Consider the following 11,948-nt stretch of genomic DNA (forward strand, 5'->3'; position numbering starts at 1 on the left):
AAAACAAAACGTTTTAGCCGTTACCTTCAAACCTCAAAAACATGAAAATATATCACGAACATAGCTTTTTTTTTTGTTACCTTACGGCCGCAAAATCTTTGGTCTGTTGGGCTTTTTCAGCTGCTGACTCAGTACTCTCCCTAGTCTTTTGAGAGGCCTCGTGGGCTTTAGCTCCAGCTTCATTTTTGAGTTCTTTACCTTCCAATCTCATCTCTTCCATCTTTTGTCTCGTTGCTTCTCCAGCTTTCTCCATGTTTTCCTATGTCATCAAACAATTTTACATTACACCAACCATTCGACATGTACATATCACATATACTCTACATTCCACATGAAAATAACGTTCCAGGAGACTACCTTTGCAATGTCTTTCGTCTCCACAGCTGTTTCTTTAGCCTCTTCTGTCTTCCCCGACAAGAAACCCATAGCTCACTTAGCCGTATCAACCGCACTATCCTTGAACTCCGCAAGCTTACTCACCCCAACATCTTTTCCCTCCGTCGCCTTCTCCACTGTGTAGTCCTTATACTCTCCGGTCTTCTCTGCCGTCTTATCCTTTGCTTCAATTGCCTTCTCCGCGGTGTAATCCTTAGCTTCCACGGCCTTTTCCACCGTGTAATCCTTATACTCACCTATCTTCTCCGCCGTCTTGTCCTTGGCTTCTTTAGCCTTATCCGCCGTATAATTAGCCGTCTCCTTTGCTTTCTCTGCTGTTTTGTCCTTTGCTTCTACAGCTTTATCCACTGTGTAGTCCTTGTATTCACCCATCTTATTCGCGGTCATATTCTTTGCTTCCACCGCTTTATCAGCGGTATAATTAGCGGTCTCCTTCGCCTTCTCCGCGGTCTTATTTTTAGCTTCTGCCGCCTTATCAACTGTATAGTCTTTATATTCACCCATCTTCTCTGCCGTATAACCCGCAGTATCTCTTGCTTTCTCTACGGTTGCGTCCTTCGTTTCAGCAGCTTTCGCTGAGGCTATCTGAGCTCCTTCTTTCGTAGCCTCAGCCGCATCGTTGGTTTTTCCAACTACTGCGTCTCTCGCGTGCTCATACGTTCCTTGTACAGCCCTGAACACCGATCCTATCACCCCAGGCCTCTCTTGCTCCGGCGGATGTTCGATTGTTCTCTTTGTCACCTTATACATCGTGACGTCCCCACCACTATCTTTGTTGATGTCATGCAAGTCCTCAGCCGCTAGCCTCGCCGCAACCTCGGCTCTCTCCGCCTTTTGTTTGTCTGATGCCATTGCTTCTCTCGCTCGGTTACTTGAAAATTTAAGAATCTCTTTTCTAATTATTGTGGTATCAGTTGAGCTGCTTTTGTTTCTTCTTATAGTAATGCTCTACTTCTGTTTAGACATCCACGTGGTAGATAGGCGGACGCAACAGCTGCCACGTATCATTTACTTCGTTTTATCTCCTACGAATGTACTATGACACGTGGAGTTTTCATGCATGGATCTTGAGTGTTCATGGACATGACTTCGTAATTAAGGCATAAGCATGTGTTCTCGAACACAACATTTCGATAATGTAGCGTGTAGAAAATATGGTTCGTGATTACTAAATTACAGAATTTGGTACGTAGTTAATATATAACGTGTATGATTTTTGTATTTTTATAGATAACAAATTGTAGTACAATAAAAATAATGGAATAGTCTCCTCTGGTAAGAGAAATATTAAGCTTTTAAAAATCTCATCTTTAAACTATGGAAGAAACAAATCATATATGATATATCGGTCAACTATTGGAATTTTTGCGGATTTGCGAAAGAGTACAAATCAGAAAGGGTTTTAGGTAAAAAATTTGAAAAATTTGCATTTCATTACAATTTTTTTACGGTATCTATCGATCTTATTCCAACCATCAAAATTACTGATGCAAATAACTTGGAAATAAGCATTTGGTATAGATAAACAAGGACACAAGTTTAATCATTGGATAGATCCGAACATTGATATCAAGTCAGTTATCAATACCATTTTGACGGTTCTCGGAAGGATACAATAAGTTCTCTCATCCGCTTAGGTTGGATTTGATTTCAAAATTTTCTCTATTTTTCACTACTTGATTCAAGTTAGCACATGTAATGTATATACTTTATTGATCTTAACCGAATATTTCACCTTTTCTTTTTGCTGTTAAACATCTTAATTAACTGTTTTCTGTCAACACAGTTATCACGTTAATCATGCATGTTGTCACATAGAATAGTTTATATTTTAAATTAGGTATACATCATTCGTTTATTAATTAGTATTATTTTTCCGAGAACATTGTGACGCGCATTTGATCCCAATCATCCAAATCGGTCACGTTTCCCACATGATTTACACAATCACATGAGGACTGACTCCTTTTACGAAATATTCTAGTAAGATCAAGTCAAATCATATAGTTGATCAGTTCAAGTTTATGATGCAGATGTTGATATCTAGGTTTCGATTTGATTAACCATAACAACAGGACCTCCTAGGCTCCTAGCAGACATGCATAACATAACATGTAGATGTAGGTACGTGTGAGTGTGAGTACACACGTGTGTCGTGTAAGTGGAGAATCCGATCCCCAAACGAGTAAGCAAGCAAAAGCAATGGTCAAAAAGCAACCGATCTCAATTAACTTTCTTATTTAAAACTCAATTAGAAAAAAGCACACACCAAGGAAACGAATAATCTTACAAGACATGTTTCCTCCACAATAAAAGAGGAGTAGAAAACTATTTTTTTCTTGAAAGACCATGATTCGTATAAACCATTTAAATTTGATCAAACCCTCCTAAAGATTCATCAATCAATTCTGTAATCTGTGTTTCGATCATATAAACCGAAAAAAAGTCATTGGAGTTGAAAGATAGAGAGGAGGAGACTAATGGATGGTTCAGGTCCAAGAGAAGGAGGAGGAGCTATGAAACCAGCGATTCTGAGAGTTTGTGTTGCTGTTGTTATATCAGCGACTGGTTTGATTTTAGCAAGGTTTGTGTTTAGGAAAGAAGATAATGAGGTAACTTCACCTGCAAGCAATCCGGAGTTCTCTTCATCACCTGGAGGAAGAAACAACGAAGAAGAAGAAACAGAGAGCCTTGATCACGATAAGCAAGAGATTCTCAGTTTAAAATCCAAATTCGAGGAGCTTCAGAAGAAAGGATACGAGATGGAGTTACGTTTCGAACAGTATTGTAATTTGAAAGATCAAGAAGTAATGCTTATGGAGCATAAAAGCATGTTGAGTCTTGAGAAATCTCAATTAAATTTCTTCCGTAAGGAAGTTTTGGCGATGGAGGAAGAGCACAAGAGGAGACAAGATTTGGTGATTGTATACCTCAAACTTGTGGGAGAGATCCAAGAGTTGAGATCAGATAATGGGTTGCTTGAGGGGAAAGCAAAGAAGCTCAGGAGAAGATCTAAGCAGTTATACCGCGTCGTAAACGAGAAAAGCATGAGGTTTATTGGCGTGGAGAAAGAGTTTTTAAAGTGTGTTGATGAATTAGAAACGACGAATAACGTTGTGAAGAAACTGGAAGATGAAGTTAAAGACCTAAAAGCTAACATTGATGTGTTGCAAGAGGAAAAGGAAGATATCTGCAGCAGATTTTCAGAGGAAACAGAGGTAAGTATAATTTTTGTGATTGAAATAAAAATACTCTATTCGTTTTATGTTTATCAGCAGGTCCTTGCTTTTGTGAAGATGGTGAGTGTAGAAAGTTATAGAAGGTTATTAGAAGAATACGAGGAATTGAAGAAGGCTTATGCGATTGGAGTGAAGGAAGTGATTAATCTGAGATGGAGCAATGCTTGCTTAAGGCACGACGTGGTGAGAAATGGAACCAATTATGGAGAAAATATGTTTTCTCCACCACATCGAAATTTGCAAGAGCTAATGGAAAATCAAGGGGATGATGCTCAGGCCCTAACAACAGCAGATGTTCATCATGAAGAGGTTCATAATCAACATCATCATCATGAAGCTTCGAGGAGGAAGAGGCTGATGAAGAAGCTGAAGAAATGGGTTGAAGGAAACGAGAAGGGAAAATCAAAAACAGAGGAAAGATGTTTCGGGCGACATTCTTTGACAGTGGAACCTGAGGAAGAAATCATATTTCATTCAAGAAGATCATGTTCTAGTGTGTAATAGCCTTGATTTACAAATGCATGATAAATGTTTCACCATTTCTCCACAATTACCGTATTTATTGAAACCATTTAAGCAAATTTTTTCACACAAGAAAATAAAGGCAAAGTAGAATAACAATCCACGAACTAAACCCAAAAAAAAAAAAAACAAACAAAAAAATCCTACGAGAGTTTGTGTAGCAGCAACCAAGGTAAACTAGGTTTTTTTCCATTTTGCCCTTCAATTAATCGAAAGGCCAAAAACGCCAGTCGCCAAGTAATCAGAACGAAGACTGTTTGGACTGGAAAGATTTGTCTTCGATGACTTCAGCACTTCAACCGCTTCATGGACCTTACCAGCTAAGTCTTCTGGTGAGTTCAGCAATATAAGCAACTCCGGCTTGTCCATTTCCAAAAGCATCCCTGTAATTTTCTTAGCAAGTTGGGGCTGCAAAAGAATGATAAGAACGGTCACTGGGTATAGCATTAAATCAATGCTAGCCCTACTAAAAATCAAGCACACCAACCTTGAGTTTCTCCACATGAGGGTAGAGCATCTCTCCGATCATTTGCTTTTCCCTCCCAATTGTATCAGCCTGTCTTTGTTGGTTTAATTTCTTCATATCTTTCCCACGACCATAGGATCTGTTATGCTGCATCTGTTTTACAAAACTTGATTTTAACCATCTTTCACAAGGTATAAGACAAACAAATAGTATTTGACAAATACCTGCTGGTTCGAAGAATCTCTTGACAAAGGAAGCATTTGAGTAGACTGAGACACATGGGGCACATACGAAACAGCATTCCTATCCAACTGTTCGATTCTGTTCTGCTTATTGTTTCTTGGCGCATTAGCAACCTACCACAGATCTTAGTGTTATAAAATTATCATAGTGACTATTCTTTCAACAAATAATAAGGATATTGATATATACCACTGGAGGATATGTGACTACTTGAACGTTAGGGTATGATGAATTGATCAGATTTGGGGCGTATGATGGATAGACCATCCCCGGATGAGTGTTTGTGTAGTAGACTGAAGGGTATGTCCCTGGTATGACAGAAGGTAAAGAAGTGCTTCCTCCTGCTGCCGGCAAACTTTTCCCAAATGGAACCTGTAATTGCATCTGCCTCTCTTCCTTCTTTTGAGCAATAGCCACATAAAGTGGTTTCCCATGAAACATTTGCCCTGTGGCGCAAGTAAATAATCAGATGATAAGATGTGCTAAGAACTATGTCATTTATCCATGATGTTCCAACACATCATGATCATGAGGCTTACCATGAAAAAATTTCACAGCATCAATAGCTTCTTCAGGTGCTGAGAAGCACACAAATCCAAACCCTTTGCTTTTTCCTTTCTCATCACACATTAGCTTTGCAGAAGTGATTGTGCCACATTGACTAAAGTATTTTCTCAGCTCCTCCTCAGTAACATCAACATTAATGTTTTTTACATATATGTTTGACACCTTCATTTCAGAATTAACAACAGCCATATATCAGATTAATATCATAACAGACTAGCAAAGGCGTTTATCTATGGTAATACCTTAGCAGTCATCTTCTGTTCTTTTCGTTTCTCTTCAAACTGTTGCTTAAGCAGTTGCTCCCGTTCTGACTTCTTCTGTGCCCTTCCTACATACAATTTCTTTGAACCTATCAAAAAGAAACAAAGGGTTAAATAACTTGGCAAAACCTACGACGGTTTCATCATCTCAGAAAAGAAACAACTCCGTCAGACCATATTGTGTTCCATTCATTGTTTCTGCTGCGCATCTTGCATCCTCTGGGTTTTCGAAGTTGACAAATGCATATCCTTTACATAACCCTTTTTCATCCTTCGCAATTGCTAGGCTGACAATTTTACCAAACTCTGAGAACTTTTCCCTTAAAGAGACCTCACTGACATTTGTATCCAGATTCTTCATGTACAAATTTGTGTACTTATCCTCAGGTTTGACTCGTTCAGTCTTTCTCATGAATTTGCCAACATAGCTGCATATATAATTTCCCAAAAGATTCAGATTTGGAAGCCATTGATAAAACATAATGGTCGAATTCAGATCTCCCATCCTAACTTTCTAAGCAATATCGAAAGACACAAATCAGAGAACCACTAAGTAGGAAAGTCTTACATCTCCTTGTCAGCGACAATGGTACCGTTCAACTTCTCAATAGCAGCATGTGCAGCATCTTCTTGCTCAAATTGAACAAAACCATAGCCCCGACTATTTCCATCTTCAAATGTTGCAATCTTACAGGACACAATATTCCCAAATGTCTTGAACATACCTTGCAACCCCGCATTGTTGACTGATACAGGCAGATTCTGAAAGAAAAAAAGAAAGATGACAACGTTATCACCATCAAACACACAGGACACCAACACATTTGTATCAAACATTGACAGTGTCATCCCAATCTCTTAATGGTTTGAGTTATTACCTTAACGAAGACATTTCCAACCCCATTTTTCCGAGCATCAGATTCTCGAACTGACCACATGACTCGAATCATTTTTCCATTCAACATACTGTGATTCTTTTTCTCGATGGCATTGTAAGCTGCACAAGTGAAGTAAATAATGCTATCAAACAATGTCTTCTTATTCAAGCATTTCAGAAACACGAAGTTGCATTTAGTTTTCATCTATGCTCAATAAACCAAGCAAAACTTATTCCGGTGAGGCGTTACCAAAGGAAATGTCACTAATGAACGAAAAGGTCAGACATCAAAAGCGTGAAAAATTTACACCAAAATAACACAGGCTAAGAACAAGCTCCGTTTCCAGATCACTAATCCATGGAGATTTATGAAGATTGGAGAAGACATCAACATATTCCCGAAAAAATCGGCCAAAATAAACACAGATTCATCAGCGATTATGAATCTAAGTGCGCAAAAACAACGATAAATATGCGAAACATGCTACAACGAAACGCCTCGCCGGAAACCTAAAAATCGTCAAACAAAAATCTCAAACGAAATCGAAGAGATGGAAGAACAGTACCATCCTGACGCGAGAGAAAGTTAGCGTAACCATAACAGAGCGAACGACCAGTGGAGGCGTCTTTACAGAGACGAACAGAGGTTAAACTCTTGAACTCGGCGAACGCGTTGTAGAGTGTACCTTCGGTGACGCTAGGGTGTAAGTCTCCGACGTATAACGACGCCGGCACCGTAGAACTCGATCCCGAAAAAGCATTCGCCGCGGCGGGAAAAGGAGCGTGAACAGTCGCCATTTTTTGCCCTGATTCCTCCAAGGAAACACAAATGCACTAAACGACGAAAGAGAGAAAGAGAAAGAGAAAGAGAGAGAGAGAGAATGAGAAAGAAAGAAAGAAGATGACAAGATTAAAACGAGGCCGTTACGCTTACTCTCACTCTCCTCTCCTCTCCTGAGCTTTTTATATTCCGTTTCAGTAGCGTTTTGTTCTAACTAGTGCCGTTTCGTCGCGCTCGTGCCGTTTCGTTAATAGACTTATTAATTAACGTTTAATTATACCCCAACACTTTAGGATAATACTGAAATTTTCTTCAATATTTATTTATAGTATTAGGCCATAATTAGTAACTCTATTTTGTATTTTCTTAACAAGAGTGACTTTATCTACTATTAAAAAAAAGTCACTAATTGGTGAAAAGAATCAAAGAAACTCAATAAATTCAGACTACACTAACTCTAACACAAAACTCTATAATAAATTCACGTCAAGGAGAATAAAATACAAAGAAGTAGAGTCAATAACATGCTATACAAGAATCTCAAGAGTAAGTTCCTTGTTGAGATGTTCAAGCATGGTTGCCCTGAGTTTACGATATCCTTTCCTGAAGTTACCGATACATTCACAGACATCGAACCTGTCAAAACAAAACACAAGTTCTCTAAGTTCAGATGAAGATAACCGAGGACTATTACTATGTGATTGTATATACTTACAATCATAGTTTGTCCATCCGATCCGTTGCCGAGCAAGATCATACACAAAGACTTTATCTTTAAGTACAAGATCTGCAAAATATAAAACAGTACAGATATAACATAACCACTGTTGAAACAAGAAGATGCGGTAGTCGTTAGTTTTTAAAGCTCAGTCAGTGTCTGACCTCCTAAAATGGTTTGTTCTTCCGGAGCTATCTTAAAACCAATGCACCACATGGACGCACCATCCTGTTAGATAGGAGAGACCAAGTCAGAAGAAGTTATGTAAAAAAGCAGACTATTTTAGTTTTACTACTTTTATTTATGTATATATATATATATATAACAAACAGAAGAGCTTACATAGAAACCGTAATGAAATAAGTAGTCCTGAGGTCTTAACATCATTGATGCACCACCAGCAAAGTTGAAACTAACCGGAGGAAACACGTCACTTATGCTGCACAAACACACAGAACCAAAACAACTCTCCTCTTAACATTGATCTAGAGAGAAAAGGATTTGAACGTTGCTGTTATAGATGAGGAGACATACCTAGTCGAGACCAAATAGCACTGCTCTCCATTAGAAATGATCGGTGTTACCAGCTGTGACACGCTGTTTGATATCTGCAGTTACAAAACAACAACATCATGATGTGAAAGTTCACAGTCTCATGCAGAACACATAAAATATACACAAACTTACAGCATTAATAAAGGGATCATAAGCCTCTTTCACCAGGTATGTCAAAGTGGTTCCTGTATCAACAATAGTTCCACGGGTATTTGATGCTTCAAACACGGCTGCATCAATAGGCAGCATCTGTCCATTCACGCCAATGCTCAGCAAATTTAAGTTATAGTGAGGCCTGCATTACATAATCAAAAGATGAGACAGATTCTTATCAGTAACACATGCCACTCAACAACAATTTCAGAACCATTTGGGAAGCAGCAAAAAAGCCAATAATTGATTTAATCGCGATTGTTAGAATTGAAATCAGTACACTCCTTTATTCAATATTTCAGTTCACCAAAGAACTACACATCATCGACAGACTTGATTAATACCTGCTAGCTCACTAAAAAACCAACTCAACGAATGTTGCTGAGCTGACGACATAGCTATAATCCACTACAAACCACCTACGCTACATATAAAGCTCATGCACTAGACTAACACAAAGACTTAACACAATTTCAGGTTGTGACAGCATAATACACAATTAGAGAAACAATCCAAAACTGAAAAATTTGAAGAGGTTAGTGAGCTTACTGTGACGGGACAAGAGGACTGTAAACGATTCCTGGGACCAATATCTCGCCAAGGACAAAGACACCACCTCCACTACCATCTCCTTTCAAGCAATGAGAAAACACTGGGGGTGTAATCCCTCGTGAAGACAGCTGAGAAACAACTGACAACTTTCCCTTGCCGAAACCAAATATTCCATCCACTGCTTTGTCTGACTTTGTCAAGTCCCCAGATTGGTAGGTACTACAGCTGTTGCAAATACAAGAAAATCACTTAGAAAGCTTAAGACCTTTAATCTGCCATACACTTTCATGCAAACACAAGGGCTGGCTAATGTTAGATAGTTAAAGCTCTCACCCGAAAACAATGGGAGCAGATGAATTCGCAACCAAAGACTCTCCCAAAATCGCATCAAAATAGAACGTGTCAGTCATGTAGAAACCTGAAGTCCCACTTCCATCCCCATAGCGAAAGGAGTAACCACACTGGTTATTCTCAGAACACTGTGCAGCTGTTGTCTGAAAGACTGAAGAACAAATCGGATCTGAACAAGTAACAGAGCCAGCAGTCAAGGAACCAGGAGCATCAAAGAAATGGAGGTCGATCTGAAAATGTATTTCGAAAAAAAGAGAAAGGATAAGCCTTTCACACTTCTCTGATGCTAATCTCACTTGTAAGTAAAAACTAAGACAAAGCTACACTTACTCCAAGTCCACTAGAGTGAGGGCAATTACTGCAAGTACTACAAGTAACCCACAAGATGTCACTTCCAGTATCAATCTGAACATTGAACTCTGTGGGTGGAGAACCTAATTTGACCTTTGTGAAATAAAGCCTACCAAGAAAAAAAAACACAGATACACATATCACATAAAAGAAAGATCTGTCCACTGTCCACACACACACAAAAAAAAACAGAGCTGATAAAACCCATTAGAACTCCAATAAAATAGTGTGCAAATGTGACATACATAGTCGTCTTGGAGCTGCAACAAAGAAAAGGAGACCACAACTTAATAAGATCTTCTCCGTAATTATGGCATTTCAAACTCTACTTTTTTTCTTTCTTCGTCTTTCAATTCAAAACCTTCTAAAGCACAGGGGTAAGATAAAGGCAAAGGTCTAAAGGAACATAAATAAAAAAGTAAAACATCATAAATAAAAAAAACTCTGAAAACCCTAAATCTTTCAATTTCATCATAGAATCTGATGAAAACGATCAACCTAAAGACCGATGATGACATAAAAGGCAAGACATTTTCTTAGTTCTGGTTTGGGTAGAACAAGAAATTAGAAAAAAAGAAGAACAATCCAAAAAGATGAAGAAAATTATACCCGACGAGATAAGGATCAGAAGAGCCTTGAACTGGGAAGTCCACAACGCCGCCAACGGAGCTCTGACGACCTCCTCCGCCGAGTAAGATTCGCGCGTGCCTGACACGATCACTCACTCAGCTCAACTTGCTCGTCTAGAGGAAAAGCCCTTTCTAAAGGTAGAATCTTGACTTTACCAGCTGCGTATTGCGCCAACGTTGAGATTAACGGCGGTGTAGCGAATCCAGTCACGGCCAAAGCCAAAACCACCGCCACCACCGCGAGAAGCAACATCAGGGGACTAAAGATACGCATTCAAGTAGCTCGTTGAGATTGTATTCCCGATAAAGATACAAACAAAGTTTACAAAGAGCGACACAAGTGCTCGATTCTTCGCATCGAGCGAGCGAGCGAGAGAGAGAGAGAGAGAGACAGGAAAACAAAAAGAACTGTCAGAGAAGAAAGAGAAAGATAGAGAGAGAGACGTTCTCAATAGCGGAGATAGTGGAGAGCTTTAAGGAAAGATATATATTGATTTCGGTTTAGTTTGGTTTTGGTTCAATTTTATAAATTAACGATTGGTATATCGTTTCTTCTCTTTTACTTGATTATGAAATTAGTAAATTGTGCATGTAAACCGGGAAATTATCTTAAATAACGGATGTAACCGGTAAAAGGTATAAAAAATTTGGAGCAACCAAATTGTTTATTTAGGCTATTATTTATTAGGAGAAAAATCAGTTTTCATATACGCAAATCTCTTTAGATACGACTACGAGCACCTTGTTAGAATATTCACGTTACAAAATCGAAGCATAAATGTAAGAAGATGAACTATTTATATTGGTTGCTTGTCGAGTGAGAGCTAGTGTTCTGATTTTAGAGAGACAGAAACTTAGCCGAAAAGAAAGAAGAACAAATGTTATAATTTCACAACGACATGAGATGATGAATCACGATGAATGAGTTAGATACTTATTAGTATTAGTTTACTTTATTATTAAACATTGACTTGTGGGTGAGTCGCGCTTAGTCGTCGTGATCCAAAAGGGCACGTCAAAGAAGGAGTCAAGGAGGCCTTTGGGTAAATTGTGGTGTGAGTTTCCTCAAGTTTACATTCCCACGTCACCCTCCCAAAATAGTTTTGTGTATATTTTGTTGTAATCTGTCAGAATTATCCTGTATTTTAAACATACTTAGTTCTAGTGAAAATGTTTCTAAAGTTGTAGTGTAAGCTCTTCTATGTCATAACACATATTCTCTCTCTCCATGTTTCACACACCAGCCGAGGAAGAAACAATAATAATAAAAAAAAAAGATTTGAAGACT

General features: G+C 38.6%; 3 protein-coding genes and 1 pseudogene across 6 annotated transcripts; 1 reads left to right on the top strand and 3 right to left on the bottom strand.

Annotated features, from left to right (window-relative positions):
* Positions 1–76: 76 nt before the first annotated feature.
* LOC104792441 (uncharacterized) lies at positions 77–1,301 on the bottom strand (annotated as a pseudogene). Its single transcript, XR_015559386.1, has 2 exons — positions 358–1,301; positions 77–259 (listed from the first exon to the last, which is right to left on the bottom strand). The product of XR_015559386.1 is annotated as an uncharacterized LOC104792441 (transcript).
* A 1,362-nt stretch (positions 1,302–2,663) lies between these two features.
* Positions 2,664–4,216, top strand: LOC104792442 (uncharacterized). The gene is made up of 2 exons (XM_010518587.2): positions 2,664–3,614; positions 3,693–4,216. Exons 1-2 carry the CDS (start codon positions 2,877–2,879, stop codon positions 4,134–4,136), a joined length of 1,182 nt encoding a protein of 393 aa, XP_010516889.1. The 5' UTR covers positions 2,664–2,876; the 3' UTR covers positions 4,137–4,216.
* On the bottom strand, positions 4,175–7,526 carry LOC104792443 (polyadenylate-binding protein 7-like). The gene is made up of 10 exons (XM_010518588.2): positions 7,137–7,526; positions 6,572–6,690; positions 6,262–6,455; positions 5,868–6,121; positions 5,676–5,782; positions 5,406–5,595; positions 5,056–5,312; positions 4,848–4,979; positions 4,645–4,776; positions 4,175–4,565 (listed from the first exon to the last, which is right to left on the bottom strand). The coding sequence occupies exons 1-10, from the start codon at positions 7,366–7,368 to the stop codon at positions 4,359–4,361; spliced, it is 1,824 nt and encodes a 607-aa protein (XP_010516890.2). The 5' UTR covers positions 7,369–7,526; the 3' UTR covers positions 4,175–4,358.
* Positions 7,527–7,705: 179 nt separating this feature from the next.
* LOC104792444 (aspartic proteinase 36-like) lies at positions 7,706–11,122 on the bottom strand. Of its 3 annotated transcripts, XM_087453743.1 has the most exons (11): positions 10,641–10,779; positions 10,277–10,291; positions 10,011–10,140; positions 9,663–9,910; positions 9,327–9,554; positions 8,757–8,919; positions 8,604–8,677; positions 8,412–8,508; positions 8,234–8,297; positions 8,067–8,138; positions 7,706–7,987 (listed from the first exon to the last, which is right to left on the bottom strand). In XM_087453743.1, coding segments are annotated over exons 2-11 (1,233 nt in total). In that variant the 5' UTR covers positions 10,279–10,291; positions 10,641–10,779; the 3' UTR covers positions 7,706–7,832. The 3 variants fall into 3 exon arrangements, with proteins under 3 accessions (XP_087309869.1, XP_087309870.1, XP_087309871.1); XM_087453744.1 differs by lacking the exon at positions 10,277–10,291 and having other exon boundaries at positions 10,641–11,122; XM_087453745.1 differs by lacking the exon at positions 10,277–10,291 and having other exon boundaries at positions 9,663–9,849; positions 10,641–11,116.
* Positions 11,123–11,948: the final 826 nt, after the last annotated feature.

The sequence above is a fragment of the Camelina sativa genome, chromosome 6, assembly GCF_030686135.1.
Source record: "Camelina sativa cultivar CO46 ecotype springtype chromosome 6, ASM3068613v1".
NCBI lineage: Eukaryota > Viridiplantae > Streptophyta > Magnoliopsida > Brassicales > Brassicaceae > Camelina > Camelina sativa.